The sequence below is a fragment of the Conger conger genome, chromosome 11, assembly GCF_963514075.1.
Source record: "Conger conger chromosome 11, fConCon1.1, whole genome shotgun sequence".
Lineage (NCBI taxonomy): Eukaryota > Metazoa > Chordata > Actinopteri > Anguilliformes > Congridae > Conger > Conger conger.
In genome coordinates, this window is record NC_083770.1 from 13,145,563 (window position 1) to 13,165,872 (window position 20,310).

Consider the following 20,310-nt stretch of genomic DNA (forward strand, 5'->3'; position numbering starts at 1 on the left):
TCCAGGCGCTTGTCATTTCCCGCCTGGATTACTGCAACTCCCTCCTAGCTGGTCTCCTAGCTGGTCTCCCAGCTTGTGCCATCAAGCCCCTCCAGCTGGTCCCGAATGCTGCAGCATGACTGATCACCAGTCAGCCCAGGTCGGCTCATGTCACCCCACTCCTCATTGGCCTCTACTGGCTTCCTATTTCCACATGCATCCGCTTCAAGGCTGTAGTGTTGACTGCTAAGGGGACGGCCCCACTTTACATCCAATCCTTAATCACTCCCTACTCCCCAGCTAGACCACTCTGGTCTGCTAGCTCTGGTCGCCTTATGGTTCCCTCACTACGAGCACCTGGCGGTCGAGCTGCACGTTCACACCTGTTTTTCGTTCTGGTTCCTCAGTGGTGGAATGACTTGCCTACCACTGTCAGGACAGCAGAATGCCTCCGCCTATTTTGACGCAGACTAAAAAAACACCTTTTCAAACTGTACCTTAGTCCTTTAACTTGTGGAAGAACCTATGCATTTGTAAGTCGCTTTGGATTAAAAGTGTCTGCTAAATGACTAAAATGTAAATGTAAATTTGATGCACACCAACTGGTTCACTGGTCCCAGATTTCTGTACAAACCTGAGCAGAGTCCGCCAGAGAACAGCTCCGATCTTGTCGATCCTGAGTCAGACCCAGAGATTTGTCCTGTGGTGTCTACCTTGACCACTGCAACAGACCGTAACCAGCTGGGTTCTCTAGGTTTTCTTCTTGGAAGTCACTAACATGTGCCATTACTGCACTTTTGCACATTGCTCGTTTTTTCAACAAAACCTCACAGAGCAGCCCTTGCAAAGGTTGGCATGAATGTGAATCACAATGCAAGGTTCAGGAGTCTCAACAAGTCCAGAACAACGTCATTCAAACAGTACAAGAGGACATCTATGCTGACAAAATCAGGTGCAGTCAAAAGCATGAAAGGATTCCCAAGAGCAGTCCTCTTAAGAATCTGGATCCCTTCATCGACGACCATGGGCTTCTGAGAGTCGGCAGCCACCTTCAGGACTCAAGCCTCAGTCACAAAGAAAATAACTCTTTGATCATCCCAGGCAATCACCACATTGGAGCCTTGATAGTAAAACATCATCATCAACGGACTCACCACCAAGGTCGTTTTTACACAGAAGGAGTTGTACGTACTGCTAGCTTCTGGATAGTTGGTGGTAAGAGAAAAGTGAGCAGCATCATCCACCAATGTGTTATCTGCAGAAGGCTTCGAGCTCCTCTTACTGTTAAAAAAAATGCCCAACCTTCCCCCAGATCGTCTTTCAACAGAACCTCCATTTACCAGTGCAGGGCTTGATGTATTCGGTCCATGGTGGGTCGACCCCAACGACCCATTCATACTCCAGCTGAAAATGGCAGGCAAGCCAGCCAGACATTAAGTCAGGGACTGTTGTTCTCCTCAAGAACAGCCAAGCACCAAGGAATGAATGGCCTCTTGGAATGGTAACTCAGTCTTCCCTAGTAAAGATGGGATGGTCCGAAAGCTTGAAGTAAAGGTCACAAGACCACAAGGGACTAAACTGTCTCTTAGGCCTGTTGCAGAGATAGTGCTCCTCCTTCCACCAGAGACGGAGTAAAAGTATATGTTGTTGAGTGACGTTTAATCATGCCAGTCAGGGAATGTATTTGGATGGCCTGTAGCGTAGGGGTTAAGGTACATGACTGGGACCTGCAAGGTTGGTGGTTCAATCCCCGGTGTAGCCACAATAAGATCCGCGCAGCTGTTGGACCCTTGAGCAAGGCCCTTAACCCTGCATTGCTCCAGGGGAGGATTGTCTCCTGCTTAGTCTAATCAACTGTACGTCACTCTGGATAAGAGCATTATCCAAATGACATTAATGTAATGTAATTTGGGTAATTACGTTTGTTTAAGGTAAATGTGTTTTTGACACCATCTAGTGGTGAGCAATGAGAACAGAGAGGAATAATGAGTGTCATGTGACTTCCCATGAGCCATTAGTCAGGAAGTGAAGTGTTAGTGGCGTGGATATCGAAGCAGGTGGTCAGTTCAATCAAGCAAATATCTGCAAACATCTTCAGCCTTCTGTTGCATTGTTGGTACGAAATCATATGTTTATGTTTCATCTACAATCATAATTCATTATTTCTAAGAAATGTGTTACGTTATGTTCATTTTGGTGTAATAAGTTACTGAGCTATCTGTGTTAGCCAAATTCATGGCATAGCTAACTTCTACAGTAATAAATATTGCATGAGGATATAAATACTAATAAATAAGAACTTATTAAGCTATGAATGCATGATAGTGATTGTTAAAATACATGCTAGTGATCGTAAAAGACAATACAATTTCACCAACATTTTTAAAGAAATAATATATTAGGACCTCTTTTAGACAAACGTGGTGGTGTTTAATCATCACTGTGCACACCTGTATTTACAGTTATGTACAAGCATTCACAAGAAGCATTGTGTTATGATTTGCTCGCAGTTTCACCCTGCCCATTATGTCAATAAATCTGTGGACAATGAAATAACTGTCTCCAGAGTCTTGATGGAGGGAAGGCGTTTAGCTGACTGCCAAGTGATATATAGTTCATATACCGAGGGCAGCACAAATGGAGCCAAAAGATCCGGCTCACTCACATGAATGAACGTTCCAATCACTAATGTAGACTTGAGTTCCGAACACCAAATTAGCTCACGATGTTCTGAACAGTGCTAATTTAATAACGAATAAATAAAAAAATACTTCCAGATCAGCTTTGGTTTTTTGGTGTGTGTAAAGTCGAATTAATTCAGTTTTCATAAAAAATGTGGTACGAGTCACGTACACGATCTGTTTCAGCACAGTGACATGATGATGGTGATCCCCTGTGACAGTTTGGTGGGGAAGCTGTTGCTAACAAAATACTAGTAGTATAAAAAGGTATAAGGACTCCAGAAACACCAAACATTTTCTTGCTGACCAATAGTGTCACTAGATTACTCATCTTGAACCTGATTAAACTTAATATTCTCTTGTGAGGCTCCTATACTCAGTGACCACTTTATTATGTAAACCTGTATACCAGCTTGTTCATGCAAATATTTCATCAGCCAATCGTGTGGCAGCAACTAAATGCATAAAAGCATTCTGAAGTGGTCAAGAGGTTCAGCTGTTTTCAGACCAAATGTCAGAATGGGGGGAAAAATGTGATCTAAGTGACTTTGACCATGGAATGATTGTTGGTGCCTGACAGGGTGGTGTCAATATCTTAGAAACTGCTGATCTCGTGGGATGTCGGAGGTCCAGGAAGCTCCTGAAAACTGTCAGTCAGAGCCTGGGTTACACCCTTTGCCCCAAGAGGATATGGAAGTCCTCCAAGTTCTGTGCCCTGCCACCCCCACGGACAGGACTGTGGGGCAGAAGAAGCTGTTTTCCAGGATTTGGCGGAAAGCAAAGCCCATGTGGACTGCCTGTAAGTAAGTGCACAGGACATTTCAAGTGTAATTTGTCTGAATGTTGTTTGCTGTTTGTGGGTTTGCATGCATATCAATAATGATTCTCAATGACTGACATTGAAATACAACTTTTATTTTTCTACAGACATCGTCCTCCTGTTGCTGTTTTCTACCGTTAGCTCCAATCCTATCCATGCAAGTAAGGATTATCCTTCTAAACTTCATCTGTGTCTGTAAAAAACGGTCAATTATTTACATGTATGTTTCTATGGTGATGAAGCCGCACTTTCATTGGTTAAGGTAAAGCCATGGAAGTGCCTTTTCCCCATTTAGCCCTAAATGGTTTGGTCTTGGATGTCCTGTCGTGACTGATGGGAACACTCTTTTCGCTCGTGTCAACATGTGAACCCCTTCTCTGTTTCCGTGTCTCAGGGCAGTGTGCACTCTGCCTGCACCCACAATGCGCAGCACATATCCGCAGAATATGCAAAGGTGATGACTTCATATGGTCGAACAGAATGTTGGGAATCGAAAACTGCAGCAAGGACAACCTGAAGCCAGATGAGCCGTGTCAGCTGATGAACGGAAACCTTGTGGTACAGTCTGACCAGCCCCTTTCCTTTGAAGGGAATGACAGCCTTTCAGGTGGCATGAAGGCTTTCCCCTCCGAGACTGTGTGTGAGTATTCCTGCACTTGATCCAGTTTGTGTGTTCTGCTGTTGTGGTGTAGAGTCGGGATGTAGGACAATAGCAGTATGGAAAGCTGTTTTAAATTCTGTTGTAAAAATCAAGAATGTGGAACTATTCATACCTTGTTCATCATTCAAAATGCCCCAGGCAGCTGATTTTGCAGCTGGGTACGTCAGTTGTGTAATCGTGATCGGGGCGACATTGACTCAGCAGGTAAGAGCATTCGGAGGGTTGCTGGTTTGATCCCGCCTGGGTGTGTAGAAGTGTCCCTGAGCAAAACACCTAACCCCCAAACGCTCCCGACGAGCTGGTTGGTGCCTTGTGTGGCAGCCAATCACCGTTGGTCTGTGTGTGTGTGTGTGTGTGTGTGTGTGTGCAAATGGGTGAATGAGAAGCATCAATTGTACAGTGCTTTGGATAAAGGCTCTATATAAATGCACACACATAGAGAGCACAGTGTATCCTCAAGGACAAACAGCACCCAGCACACACCCTGTTCAAATGGGTGGACTCAGGCTACAACCTGAGGCATCGCAGGCCTGTGAGCATCAAAACTCACAGGGCCCGCTTTCACAACAGCTTCTTCCCAGCCTGTCACGTTTCAGGTCTGTCTTGCCATGTTTTATGTTTATTCATTTTTTCTTAGTCACGTATTGTCTTATCATGTATTATGTTAGTCTAGGTTCGTCATGTTGTTTAGTTTGTTTCTTGTTACGATTTATTTTCTTGTCATGTCTAGTTATGTTTCGTTACGATTATTTTACCTTTTTATGTTGAGTGGTTATCGTCTTAGTTTGTTTAGTGTGATGTTTTGATGTTTATTGTTACGCTGACTGGTCGTTGTTTGAACATACACTTTTACATGTCTTTCCGCAAACCTTGCATTCCGGCTTTCTCTCTCTCACTCACACCCTAATTGTTTCCATTTGTCTATTTACTAAAACTACTAACGCTAGATCAGGATTGGGTAAAACTAACAAACTCATTTACTAATGCTAGGGCAGGATAGGTTTATTACTAATGATTACTAATTACCTTGTTAAACTTGTCATCCATCACACCTGTTTTCCATTCCCTTGCTGCTCTCTAACTAATTGTCTACACCTGTCTACACCTGCATTTATAGCCCAGTCGCACTTCTGATCTTTGCGAAATTGCCTGCCTCTTGTCCGTCAAAGCAACTCTTGAGCATAACTGACATTGATTACACGTTAAGATCCAAGCCTGTCTACCGACCACTGTTTATTGATTTCTGTTTCGTTGACCATCGCTTGTTTTTGACCACGTCCTCGCCTACCGTTTTTGTACCTTTGCCTCGCTGTTTGTTTTATGGTTTAGACTTCCGCATCGCTCTTGACTACGACCCTGCCTGCCGTCCGCCTGTACTTCTGCCCCGCTGACAGCTCTCCTGCTACCGGACCTCCCTGTACGTCTACCGACTACGAGTTTGCCTCTTCCCTCGGCTTTTTGTTTATTGTTTGTTTGGCTGGATCTACGTGTATGGACTTTGCTTGTTTTGACTACGCTCCTGGGATTCGTCCCGAATAAAGCCCTGACGGGACTTTATTCCAACTATTGTTTCTGAGTCGTGCATTTTGGGCCCAACCCCCACGCACCCGTCTCACAGCCACTGTCAGGCTAGTGACACAGGACATTAAGGAGGCATGGAAACACCTCACTCCCCACTGACATTATCTGCCCCCACTCACACCGAATGTGCAATATATCCATTCCTCAACATGTGCAATACACTGTAAATCGAGCATTTTTTTAGTAAAAAAATTAATATTTTTTTAGTTTTTTTTTTACTTGTCTTATATAGGATTGTATTGTATTGTTTTGTATGTACATCTGCACTGTTTTTACTTGCACTAGCCTCACCTTTATTATTTATTATTTATGTGTATTTTTTACTTGCCTGACTGGAAGAGAACGCACAAGAATTCCAATGTACCTGTACTGTATTGTACCTGTGCAAATGGCAATACAACTCAATTCTATTCTATTCTATTAGAGATCAAATCCTAACCATTTACCATTTATGACCTCTTCTGCAGCCTGTGCTGGTCTTGACCTGCCTCCCGGACCCAAGTTTCCCCCTGGTAAGCGCTCTCTGTTAGCTGGAAGATCAGACCTGGCATGCTGATTATCACTCACACTGTGGCCTAATGATAGTGTAGCCTTTCAGGGTGATTGACTTGCACTCACACATAGAGATCATTTTGGGGCACCATATTGGCTGTCTGTAGATCTTTATCTATAACCCTCTCTGCTTAATATGTTGTTGGGACAGCATGTACAGAGTCTTTATTTTTGTCATTTTCTATTTGTTACATAGTTACCCCATTGGTGAATACTACCGCCCACACCACAACCCCAGACACCGGGCCTCCGTCAGGTGAGTTCTGAGCGAAAGGAAAGGAAACTGAAGGAATCTGTCTGCTGATCTCATTCAGAAATCAACCATTTAATCTATTCTTTCTATAATTTTCAGATCTTGCTGCAATTTGGTGGAGTGTAGGAGGTAATGTGAAGTTTCCTACCGCTACTGTGTATGCAGGATTCAAACGGGCAACCTCCATGTCTGTAACAGGCAGTGCAGGGGGAAGGGGAGAGGGAACATGCCTTTTTGCACTGAACCCTTAATTCTTATGATTCCCTGTTGACAAACGTGTCCATTAACTGATCGTTCTTGTGCTTATAGGTATCGTTATCACAGTCGGTATCGCTGTCATTATCGCTGTCATCGGAAGGAAGTGCAGAAAAAGGTACGTGGTTTCCAAAAATTATTGTTAAACTGAATTTGGGGGTGTGAGTGTGTACATTTGGTGTAACGGTGTGTACCATATGTAGTGTATGGATCAGGGGTGGGCGAAGAGGGCGGAATCCGACCCTGGGTTTCATGACAACACCAGCTCTTAATGGCTGAACTGGCCACTTGCGTGTGTCCTGCTAAGCTGGTGCAGCTGTGCCATAGTCTCTTCTACAAGTGAAACTGTCCGTGTAATTCTGGGAGCCCCTCCGTTTCACAACTTTGTGCAGACTTAATATTTGAATCCGTCATATGTTCATCTGAGATTTGAGATCAAGCATATGCACCTGCTACAGCCACAGTATGCAAGTGTTTCCTGAAGATTTTACCATGCTCATGTATGGGATAGAACAAGTGTGTCTTATGGAGCGATCACAAAACTAAATCTAAGGTACATTGTGCACCCCCGGTGCAACAGCTAAGTAGGGCAGGACGCAAAAGCCTGCAGAGAGCATAGCTACTCGGCTCTCACACAGACCAACAGGGCCGGATTATTCCGTGTGTGAATAGCTTTGCGTTTTAAGGTTGTCTTGGATTCCAATCAATAGTCCAATGACGTCAAACTAACGGCACCAGCATGTATTTCACAGATATACCCTCTTTCTTTGCTTATTCCAACTACCGTTAACTCCGTCTAGACTAACTGAACCGTACTGAACTCTACATTAACCAATCAGAGGGGAGTGTGTGCATGTTCCCATAGATGATTTGCTATGTATTTGTCAGTTTACAGAAATTGTCATTTTGGCTCTTCCTAAGGTTCAAAAGGTGCTGCTGAAGACGGGATGGGACGGGACCTCAGAATGCTGCTGTCATGATCTGGGACTGAACTCATGTATCATTGTTTATTGTCTTTATTTTTTGTAACTTATTTTACATGTCTGTATTATTTGTATGGATTTGCCTGTGTTTGTCTGCCCTGCCATGTGCTTGTGTTTTCTTTGTCCTGAACCCCGCCCTCACCTGCCTCTGTTAGCCACGCCCCCTTCTGTTCATTTGCATACTCATTGTTTTGATTGTGTAGGGTCCTCGCACGGGACTCGCAGGGATTTTACTCTCTACGAAACCGGGGCGCCAGTTAAACGTTGTGTAGCAGTATAACTGCAAAAAGTAATCAGTCTCATAAAATTACTATTATCAGGAATATCTAACCACAAATTTAGTATTTTAATTAATAATTAAAATAACCAATACTAATGATTAAACATACCTGAAAAACCTGAAGGTTGGAAGTTCTTCGAAAGACTGCTTTAACTCGGCTCTCATGTCTATGCGATTCCAAAACGGACACCGGGGTTTAATAAAATATATTTATTAAACAAACATACAAACACATAACAGATAAACTAACGGGAAGTTAGTAAGGAAATTTAGTTTGGTATGTGTGTGTGCGTGTGTGTGGCGCGCGCAAGCGCGCGTGTCGCTAGAGTTCTGGGTGTGGTAATGAGTTAGAGTTAGCTGTGAGAAGGGACTACTTGCGTAGTTTTACTCTATATATGCGCAAAAGACGGCGAATCAATTCACGTACATATATATGTAGCTAACCAAACACATTACAATGGTTGGATGGTAAATATTGAAACACAGATTCACAAAAACAGTTAAGACTAAACTAAACACTGGCTATGCCTGAATGTTTGTTTTCTTACTGAGTCCATACGCATTGCTGGATCCAAAAGACATGCTGTCCTTGTAGAAGCGGCGATGGTGCTGTGAATGGTGTCCGAGCGCGTTGTCGTCTGATCCGCTGGTCCTTTTCCAGGTGTAAAAGTTCGTTGCTGTTTCGTTGTTGGGCTTTATTGGGGTAAACTGATGTAGCGTTCCGCGTACAACAATTTCCACTCACTATAGGCCACGTAGTTACCGCGAGGTAACTGGGTGTGTCCGTAGGCCTGGTAGTGCGCTGTGCAGCATTCAGCCTCTGTCCGAGTCTCGGAGCAGATGAGCTGAAGCGAATGCCCAAAAAGGGTGCGTCCAAGAGAAGAAGCAGAAGAGGCAGAAGAAGCAGAAGAGAGATCCCAAGAATGTGTCTTGCTCTTATACGGGACCGTTTATTGCTCCCGCCATTACGGGATTGGCTGAACCAAGTTAGACGTCATTCGTGGTGGACGTCGCAGAATTCTCCTGTGGGAATGTGGAAGTTGTAGTCCCTACATCCCCCCTGTGGTCTCAGGATGCGGCTGAAGCCAGTGTTCCTCGAGAGCACAAAAGTCAGTTCACAGTCCACAGGTCAAGTACATTGGGTCGGTAACACAGTTCACAATTGACTGACAAACATCCAGGCATTTATCAACAATTAACTAAACTGGTCTAAAACACATGATACAAACAATGTGAAACACTAAGGTCGAACAGTGAATACATTGTCACAAAACATGAGAAACCTTGGTGAAAGGGTTAGTCGTTTTGTTAGTTCAGGTGTTTTGTTAGTTATTGGATGGTGTCCAGAAGGTGGAGCACCAACAGGAATGACCCAGCCATGAAAATGTTCAGATGATGTAGGGGTCTAGGATGGAGAGGCTGTAGCCTTTTTGGAAGTCTTGTTCAGACTGACCAATTGTTCTAGTCCCTACAGTCAGGTTGCTGATGAGGGTTGTCATCTGAAATATGTGGGGGCATTTTCAAATTAGGGCAGCTTTCTGTATCCAAGCTTAACCTTATGGCTGTGTCATCAGGAAGGAAATGGAGAGGTGGTCTCATTTCTAAATGATGTGGTAAGCTCACAAGTGGTCTTGTCTTGCTTGGGGAAGAGGTGGAGTAAGGCACACTGGGGTGTGGCAATATACTTGTAAAGATTACACTGTAGTTTCTACATGCAATACTTTACGATGGTTCAGTAGGTGTAGAAAGAAGCAATGAACGTTTACGAGTTATAACAGGTGTCGGATTTAACTCTATGCAAATCTAAGTGGCTGCTATAAACTACCAGTTTATTTTGCCACCCCCCTTTGGTAGGAAAGGTGTGCAAAAGAAAGTGGTCAAAGCTTCAGCTGGGAGTCTGCCTGTGAAGAGACCACGGCTATAGATCAGTCTTATTCAACGTCTTTTGATGGAGGTTGAACAAGACCAGATAGCTCTTTGGAGTGGTTACTCAAGGCATACACACTACTGAACAAAGGTTAGAGGCTTTAGTTGTCCTCAGAGGAACTGAAGAAGCTCTCTTCAGACAAGGTATCTTCCCTATCAGAGTCATGCTGGTGACTCTGAGGCTTGGGCCTACCGGGTCGGTCTTCTCTCCAATTCCGGCTGGAATCAGAGTGTGAGAAGCGACCACGGTGGCTCTTAACCGGGAACTTACTCACATGCCGTTGTTTTGAGCCATTAGATTTTAATGGGGCAACTTTGGAAGTGCCGGCGGGCTTGGTTGGAACAACGTGCTTAGCTGTTTCCAATACCTCGTTCCTGGGCACAATCCTTAAAGTGTCCCAGACCATTTGGGCTTCATTTCTTAATTCAAGGGCTGAGTGTTGGCCCCTTGAAAACAGTGAAACATGAGTTCGGACACAGGGGTGCAGGTTGTGCACAAAAAGGGATTTGAAGGCTTGATCTTCATCTAAGCCTGGTCCGTTTCTGCCCTGGAAAAAAGCATGTTTAAGTCGTTGGTAAAAGTCTTTTGGTCGTTCTGTACGGCTATGTTTAACCTCCACAGATTTGATCATGGCTGTGGCCTGATCAAACCGTGGCAGGTACTCAGCTACCAACGCTTCACAAACCTTGGGATAGCTGGAACGAACCTGTGGTGGAAGTTGTTCCATAAATGTATGGATCTCTCTGGTAGAGGTTTTCCATACAAGTCGTACCTTTTCTCGATCGGTTGCCCTGGGCAGATCCGAGAGACAGTAGTCAACTTCTCTCAAGTAACTCTGAATGTTAAATTCAGAGTCCTTGGGGTCAAATGTGTGGACATACTTCGCCATGGCCTCTAGCTCCTCAAAGCGAAGACCATGTGAAGTTGCACTAGTCTGCCTGTTTGGAGAAGGAGAGCCTGAAATCACATTTGAATGTGAATGCGTTTCATGCGGAGCTCGACGTCCTCGGTTTGGTTTAGGGGGCGGAGCTACAAAACAGTCATTCTCACAATGGTTGGCAGAAGATGAATTGTCACTGTCAGTGTACTGTACAGAGCTGTCACCTATCCTCTCAGTTATAAAGGGAAAGCTAGCGGGATTAGCGTTGCTTTTTGTGTGCCCAATTAATAACGTTAGATCTCCTCTACCGTGTCCACGGGAGGGTTCCCTGACCTCCTCACGAGAGGGGTGGGCATGGAAGGTGGAGTCCTGTACTTGCCTGACTGTTTCTCCCTTGCGGAGATGGACCACCGTTGGGATGGAGTCCCCCCTTTCCCTCTCCAGGGAAGAGGTGGGCAAACCATTGCATGGGTGGTCAACAGCACTGCAATCTGAGGAGACTGACGAGTCTCCATCAGAGCAAGCTGTGGAACCGGGATCTGACAAACCCGAATCAATTTGTGACCCCCCTTCCCCCGCCTTGTGGTGTAAGGAGGAAGCAGGAGAAGCTGGAGTTGGGCAAGCCTGAGAAAGCAGGCTTACAGAAGAGAGTGGATGTGGTAGCTTGTGGCATCCACTCTTCAACTGAAATAATTCCTCTCTGTAGGAACAAAGATCTGATTCGGCTGAATGCAGATCACGCAAGTATTGTACTGCTTTCTTGCCAACAGTTTGAAGCTCAAGTAAAACACTGGTGTGTTGTCCTTTGAGGTATGCCATCTCTGATTCTAAGTTTTTGTTGCTCTGAAGAGCAAGACTAGTCTGTCTGGCAAAATTCAAGACCAGACAACTTAGAATTGGGTCTTTTGAATGGTTGGGGGAGTGACCTTTCTCGTTGATTAATGAGAACATTTCTTTCCTACAATCAGTGAGGTTCATCTGATTCAGGAAAGCTATGTAGCCAGGTGCTAAACCTTGGGCTAAAAAGGAAAGGTACTCATCAATAGATATGGGTTCCATATCTCAAGCCAAATAAAGCTAAAAGCTAAAATCAGTAACTTAAGAGGGTACTCTTGAAGTTAACAATTTGACAAGGGCCCTGAGCTCCTAACAGTTGGCAATGAATTGTTTCCCAATATCACAATCCAACATACAAGTTGTGATGAAGGATAAAGAATTTAAAACGCTCTTTGAATATTCTCTATAACTATAGTACAAGGTAGCTATAGCATCACACAGGGACTCGAGTTGCACTAGCGGTACTGCAATGCAACAACAGCAAAATGAACAAACATATGGCGGATATTCAGACCGTAAAATAGGAACTGTGATGCTGATCACATTAATCCTAAATACCAGAATGTGATTGGTTGAAATTACAATTAAATTTGGATTTAAATGTAAAATTCAATTAATTATTAAAATTACTTTGACCAAGTAATTATAATTAATAATACAGTGCGGCTAATAATACTATTATTGATAATACGTATTATACCGGAAGGTAAATGCCAATCAACAAACTACCGTGTAAGATTACGAATGTAATGCCACAATGTTACACGAGGGGGCAGTATATTGAGAAAGCAGCTCATGCAGGCTTTCAAAAATGGTACAAGGGTGACATCTAGCGGTATTTTCAAAAAATTGCACTGGTGGCAATTTAGCTGAGAAAGAATGCCGAGAATTCGTTCTGGAGGCACGTGACATGAGCCAAAGCTCGTATTTCTCACGCAGAGCTCCAAATTAGGATGGGGAATTCGTTATGAAGTCACAAGACATGAAATTTGAGCCAAAGCTAGTCTTCCTCACATGGGGCACCAAAATATGTAGGGTCCTCGCACGGGACTCGCAGGGATTTTACTCTCTACGAAACCGGGGCGCCAGTTAAACGTTGTGTAGCAGTATAACTGCAAAAAGTAATCAGTCTCATAAAATTACTATTATCAGGAATATCTAACCACAAATTTAGTATTTTAATTAATAATTAAAATAACCAATACTAATGATTAAACATACCTGAAAAACCTGAAGGTTGGAAGTTCTTCGAAAGACTGCTTTAACTCGGCTCTCATGTCTATGCGATTCCAAAACGGACACCGGGGTTTAATAAAATATATTTATTAAACAAACATACAAACACATAACAGATAAACTAACGGGAAGTTAGTAAGGAAATTTAGTTTGGTATGTGTGTGTGCGTGTGTGTGGCGCGCGCAAGCGCGCGTGTCGCTAGAGTTCTGGGTGTGGTAATGAGTTAGAGTTAGCTGTGAGAAGGGACTACTTGCGTAGTTTTACTCTATATATGCGCAAAAGACGGCGAATCAATTCACGTACATATATATGTAGCTAACCAAACACATTACAATGGTTGGATGGTAAATATTGAAACACAGATTCACAAAAACAGTTAAGACTAAACTAAACACTGGCTATGCCTGAATGTTTGTTTTCTTACTGAGTCCATACGCATTGCTGGATCCAAAAGACATGCTGTCCTTGTAGAAGCGGCGATGGTGCTGTGAATGGTGTCCGAGCGCGTTGTCGTCTGATCCGCTGGTCCTTTTCCAGGTGTAAAAGTTCGTTGCTGTTTCGTTGTTGGGCTTTATTGGGGTAAACTGATGTAGCGTTCCGCGTACAACAATTTCCACTCACTATAGGCCACGTAGTTACCGCGAGGTAACTGGGTGTGTCCGTAGGCCTGGTAGTGCGCTGTGCAGCATTCAGCCTCTGTCCGAGTCTCGGAGCAGATGAGCTGAAGCGAATGCCCAAAAAGGGTGCGTCCAAGAGAAGAAGCAGAAGAGGCAGAAGAAGCAGAAGAGAGATCCCAAGAATGTGTCTTGCTCTTATACGGGACCGTTTATTGCTCCCGCCATTACGGGATTGGCTGAACCAAGTTAGACGTCATTCGTGGTGGACGTCGCAGAATTCTCCTGTGGGAATGTGGAAGTTGTAGTCCCTACAATTGATTCCTTGTTGTCTCCTGCCCATTAGTAGCCTCCCTCTGTTATTTAAGTTCTTCCCTTTTGTTCAGCCCTTGCCAGATCGTGCCTGAAATGTTTGGTGAGAGATTCTACCCGTTTTTGCTCTGTGCCCATGTGCGCTTGATAGATCTTTGATTTTCTGTTTATGGTAGCTTTCTTAGTTAGTGTTTTGTTAATATTTTTGGATCTGCTCTTTTGGCATTTTTCTGAGTTTTGGGTTTTTGAGATCTTCGTTTCGTATTCTGAGCGACTGCCTTGTCTGATCCTGGTGGAAATAAAGAATTCTCTTTTTGCCTGCTACATCCGGTCTGCATCTGGGTCCTTGTCTGTGAGCCCTGACAGCTGCGCCTCCTGATGGGGACGCCGGGAACGAGAAGGAGATGAGTCCTCTTCAAGGTCAAGCGAATGGAAATGTCACTCAGGGGCCTGGAAACGTCTGAGGGCATGGAGTTAGACTCCCCTTCTCTATTGTCGTCTTCTCTGCCCACATCCGAGAATGGAGGATTTAGTGGCAGGGGGTACGATAGTATCCTTTACTGCCAGCCCACGGGTCATTAATTTGGGTCGTCCACAACTTCGTCTGCCCATTTCAGGAAACTGAAAGTTATTGTTAAGGAAAAATGCCCTTTTTAACATGTCACAGGTGAGCATCGTCTGATGAAACAGATCCAGTAAAAAACACAATAGCTATTCTTCTCTTTAACCTTCAAATTTATTTGCAAAGAAATGACAGAAAGTGAGAGCTTACCGGCTTTCTGATTTGAATCAGACACAGTAAGACTCTTATACACACTTTTCCTGAAGGGGGGCCTTTACCAAAACAAAAAGACATGAAGCTGGCCACGAACATGTATCAGTATTTTGTATATTCATGAATTTTTATAATTATTTACTGATTTCATTAAATTGATTTTTTTAAACACATTTTTTTTTCTTTTTCTCTTTTTCCTTAATATATACTGATTTTTGGAATCAATTTTTCTTCTGCATTAAGACATCATTGCAACGACTTTCATGAAGGGAGATTTAATTTAATGCGGTTTCCCCATCTGTCGGACTGTGTGTAGTGTTGTGGACGTGTGTGCGGTCATATGTCAGTTGTGTAATCATGACCGGGGCGACATTGGCTCAGCAGGTAAGAGCAGTGGTCTGGCAGTCGGAGGGTTGCTGGTTTGATCCCGCCTGGGTGTGTCGAATTGTCTGAGTAAGACGCCTAACCCTCAAATGCTCCCGATAAGCTGGCTGGTGCCTTGTGTGAAGCATCAATTGTATGCGATGTCATTGATGTCATTGATGTGAAGCATCAATTGTACAGTGCTTTGGATAAAGGCTCTATATAAATGCATATGCATAGAGATCAAATGCTAACCATTTACCATTTATGACCTCTTCTGCAGTCTGCGCTGATCTTGACCTGTCTCCCGGACCCAAGTCTCTCCTCGGTAAGCACTCTCTGTGAGCTGGAAGATCAGACCCGGCATGTTGATTATCACTGTGTCCTAATGATAGTGTAGCCTTGCAGGGTGATTGACATGCACTCACACATAGAGATCATTTTGGGGCACCATAGAGGCTGTCTGTAGATCTTTATCTATAACCCTCTCTGCTTTCTATGGTGTTGGGACAGCATGTACAGAGTTTTTGTAATTTTTATTTGTTACACAGCCCCATTGGTGAACACTACTGCCAACACTCCGACCCCAGACACCGGGTCTTCGTCTGGTGAGTTCTGAGCGAAAGGAAAGGAAACCGAAGGAAGGAATCTGTCTGCTGATCTCATTCAGAAATCAACCATTTAATCAATTCTTTCTATAATTTTCAGATCGTGCTGCAATTTGGTGGAGTGTAGGAGGTAATGCGAAGTTTCCTACAGCTACTATGTATGCAGGATTCAAGCTGGCAACCTCCATGTCTGTAGCAGGCAGTGCAGGGGGAAGGGGAGAGGGAACATGCCTTTTTGCACTGAACCCTTAATTCTCATGATTCCCTGTTGACAAACGTGTCCATTAACTGATCGTTCTTGTGCTCATAGGTGTCGTTATCACAGTCGGTATCGCTGTCATTATCGCTGTCATCGGAAGGAAGTGCAGAAAAAGGTACGTGGTTTCCAAAAATGATTGTTAAACTGAATTGGGGGGTGTGAGTGTGTACATTTGGTGTAACGGTGTGTACCATATGTAGTGTATGGATCAGGGGTGGGCGAAGAGGGCGGAATCCGACCCTGGGTTTCATGACAGCACCAGCTCTTAATGGCTGAACTGGCGGCTTGCGTGTGTCCTGCTAAGCTGGTGCAGCTGTGCCGTAGTCTCTTCTACCTGTGAAACTGTCCTTGTAATTCAGGGAGCCCCTCCGTTTCAAAACTTTGTGCAGACTTAATATTTTAATCCGTCATATGTTCATCTGAGATTTGAGATCAAGCATATGCACCTGCTACAGCCACAGTATGCAAGCGTTTCCTGAAGATTTTACCGTGCTCATGTAGAGGATAGAACAAGTGTGTCTTATGGAGCTGTCACAAAACTAAATCTAAGGTACATTGTTCACCCCCTGGTGCAACAGCTAAGTAAGGCAGGAAGCAAAAGCTTGCAGAGGCCACAGGAGCATAGCTACTCGGCTCTCACGCAGACCAACAGGGCCGGATTATTCCGTGTGTGAAGAGCTTTGCATCTTAAGGTTGTCCTGGATTCCAATCAATAGTCCAATGACGTCAAACTTTATCGGCACCAGCATGTATTTCACAGATGTACCCTCTTGCTTTGCTTATTCCAACTGCCGTTAACTAACTGAACCGTACTGAACTCTACATTAACCAATCAGAGGGGCGTGTGTGCATGTTCCCAAAGATGATTTGCTATTTATTTGTGTTGCCAAAGACGGGACGGGACGGGTCCTCAGAACGCTGCGCCTCCTGATGAGAACGCCGGGAACGAGTACGAGATGAGTCCTCTTCAAGGTCAAGCGAATTGAAATGTCACTCAGGGGCCTGGAAACATCTGAGGGCATGGAGTTGGACTCCCCTTCTCTATTTGGCAGAGGCTCTTATCCGGAGTGACGTACAACAAAGTGCATACCCATAACCAGGGATAAGTGCGCTGAAAGACCCTAGAGGGAAGTACACACACCTGCACAACAAAGATAAGAGCCTATTTGGATTTTTTATTTTTATTTTTTATTATTATTATTCTTTTTTAAACAAACAAACAAACAAACAAACTAAGCAAAAGTATGACCAAACCCCTGAACTAGCCAAGCACTGCTTACCTAGCCAAACTAAAAATACTGATATACAAAAAAGTAAATCACAGAAAGATAAAGATAAGTAAAGCAGAGCGCAGATGGAGAAAATCATATCTCCAGGTTCGTTACAATGCCTATAAAGGGAATCTTCAGAAATAAGAAGTGCCAGACAATCATTTTTCCCTAAGATTATAAACAATAACATTAATAACGCATGCATCCTTTTTAACACTTTTGATAAGAAATAGAAATAGAAGGCATAAGACACATAAATGTTTGATTTAGATGGAATTTTCGCTTTTAAAAGAAGACATGAATGTCATCACTCAACAAAAGTGTACTCTAAAAAATGTTGTATAGGGCTGTGCTTTTAAGTAATAGCTTGTAATGGTACTTTTGTCTTTGAATGAAAGCCTTTTACGTAGACATTTCAGGTGTTTTTTTTTAAATGCAAGTTATTAATCTCTGAAGTGGTTTCCATGTTTGGGGTCTGCACGGCTGTTGAACTTGAAGACATCAACCAATCAGTCTTTTTGAGTGACTGGAGTCTCAGGTAAAACATGTTTAAAACGTTATGTAAAAATAACGTAAAAAAAATATTGTGTACACATTATGGATGTTCCATATCCACTCTTCATGAGGACAGCTATGGGATGGGCCTCCCATTAGTTACACCGAACACGTTTTCTATTGGGCCCAGAAAACCTGAAGGGATTCAGTTGAGGCCTTTACTTGTCTTCTAGTTTCAGTGTGGTGCCTTTGATCAATGCCCCTGCAGTGACCCCTCTGGCTTGTAGCTGTATTGCATTGCTATTGCTGTCTTGAAAAAATGCTGTGAAGTGTAAAACCAATCCAGAAAACTGTCTGCTTCTCCCCAGAATATCCAGGATTTTGCTCTATCTGGCACGAAAAACATGTCACCTGTTTTCCCAGATAAAATAACGACTATGATGCAATTTAACTCAACAAAAAATCATGTTACATCTTAAACCATCTGCTTGTGCCCTTGATGTTCTACTTACCTGGTGTTTTAACAGTTTTATTTCTATTAACTGTCAGTCTGCTATTTATGGTCTTAACACATGGACAACTGAACTTCTTGCAATAATCATGAATCACCCTAATTATGTGTGTGTGTGTATATATATATATATATATATATATATATATATATATATATATATATATATATATACACCAGTGGAGGCTGGTGACTTCCAGAATTGAGGAGGCCATTTTTTTCCGCTTGCTCACTTCACTCGCGATGGAATGTTCCCTGTTCTCTTATCTGTCTTTGTGCTGGCCAAAGGCATACTATTTGGAGTGTAAGCTACAGTCAGAAAGTTCTGGCTGATGAAATTCATTGTGCAGAGCTTAGCCTTGTGCCTTCCTGAAGAAATGACATTGCTGTAAGTCTATGAGCCTGCCTGATAATTAAGCTGAGAAATGACATTTGGATGTAATATAAATGCCAAGTGAATGTGTAAAAGGCAGGAATTTTAATTATGTAGTTAAAAACATTTTTTTTTAGCTTACATTTTTCATTCTTCTACAGCTTCAACATGTAATCACCAATTTAATCAAGTTTAGCATATAAAAAAGATAAGATAACACTTTCTTTATCATATGTAGTTTTATTCAATATATTTAATATAAAATATGTAAAAATATGGTTCCAGTTGGCTTTATTTAACGTTAACGTTATCCACTAGAGGGCAGCACTCTATTCGTATTTAGAGTGAATTTCCTCACAGAGCAACAATTCAGTAATTTGATATGGAAGATTACTAAATTGACTTGTAATAAAACGAAATGGACTACATTAAAAATAAAACTGTTCAATAAATCCCAAATGGTGTCTAACATGACCTACTGAATGTCATTCTCACTCCCTAGTATCTGGAATCTGCATATCTCCAGCCCAAGATCTCAAATTGCGCTAGAATTTCGCCAACTTCCGAGGTAGTTTTAAGCAAAAGTGTTTGGCCAAATAAGCTATAAACTCCAGGGATGATAGCCAGGGGTGTTCTCTAAATTTCTGAAAAGCACAAGTTGATAGGACACTCGTAGCCACTATGGCGAGTGTTTGTTTGACTGAAGTGACTAGCGAATTCTCAAAATGGCTTCTGTGTTGAATAGGAAAGGAAAGGATAGTTGATTGCAAATGAACCAGTAGCATGTGATTGGACGAACAAAATGTCAATCTTTCAGCCCTGGACACAATGCATGGTGAGGCCAGGCCTCCGTTGCCCACCCATTTTCAGTGATCTGGCCAATCACATATTGGCATGAAAAAAAATGCATTACATTGACTTCTATGAAAAGCTAATTTCCTACCTCCCTTAATACAAACTGATAGGGAAATCTGGCCTGTTGCTTTACAATTGCAATATTGGGTTTTAGCCATGGGAAAATTTAGATTTATGAACAAAACTAAAATAATATGAATATAAAAAATAAAAAATATGTTTTTTGTTAAAATAAATAAATAAAATAAATATATTTATTGTTTTTTTTAAATCTCTCTCTTCTCTCAAATTATTGGGGAGGCCAGGCCTCCTCCACCTCTATGGAGGAGCCTCCACTGATATATACATATATACAACCTACACACACGCATATATATATATGTGTGTTTGTAGGTTGATTAGGGTGTTTTAACTCCCAAGTGTTCAGAATTCACAGAACTGAGCATTATGCAGGGGCACTGATCTGTTAAAATGGCTGGTTTGAGCAAAACATTCAAATGAATCCTCACTTTTTTTACACTTGTCATGCCAAAAAGGCATTTTGAATTTGAAAATTGTGTGCAGTGTTATTAATGTTTGCCATATTATTCTCATTTATTTTAATATATACATGATGTTCTCGGTTCTAACCAACATTGCTTATGAAATGGGATGTGACAGTTTGAGCCAGATGGGCAGGCCAGGAAGTTCCCACTCCTTGCAAAGTTCCTGCTTGCAATGAGGAGGAAGAGAGCAGGGTTCACTGAATGAGGTGCTTGCAATGAGGAGGCAGAGAGCAGGTTTCACTGAATGAGGTGCTTGCAATGAGGAGGCAGAGAGCAGGTTTCACTGAATGAGGTGCTTGCAATGAGGAGGAAGAGAGCAGGTTTCACTGAATGAGGTGCTTGCAATGAGGAGGAAGAGAGCAGGTTTCACTGAATGAGGTGCTTGCAATGAGGAGGAAGAGAGC

At 42.9% G+C, this 20,310-nt stretch overlaps 1 protein-coding gene across 1 annotated transcript in view; it reads left to right on the plus strand.

The window, feature by feature from the left end:
- The window catches only part of LOC133140817 (uncharacterized), a 34,046-nt gene extending 16,083 nt beyond the window's left edge, over window positions 1-17,963 (plus strand). Inside the window, exons 4-8 of the mRNA XM_061261053.1 lie at window positions 15,273-15,317; window positions 15,541-15,597; window positions 15,698-15,727; window positions 15,908-15,971; window positions 16,749-17,963. Coding sequence (XP_061117037.1) covers window positions 15,273-15,317; window positions 15,541-15,597; window positions 15,698-15,727; window positions 15,908-15,971; window positions 16,749-16,842 — 290 coding nt within the window. The 3' untranslated portion in view covers window positions 16,843-17,963. The remainder of the gene's footprint in view (window positions 1-15,272; window positions 15,318-15,540; window positions 15,598-15,697; window positions 15,728-15,907; window positions 15,972-16,748) is intronic.
- Window positions 17,964-20,310: the final 2,347 nt, after the last annotated feature.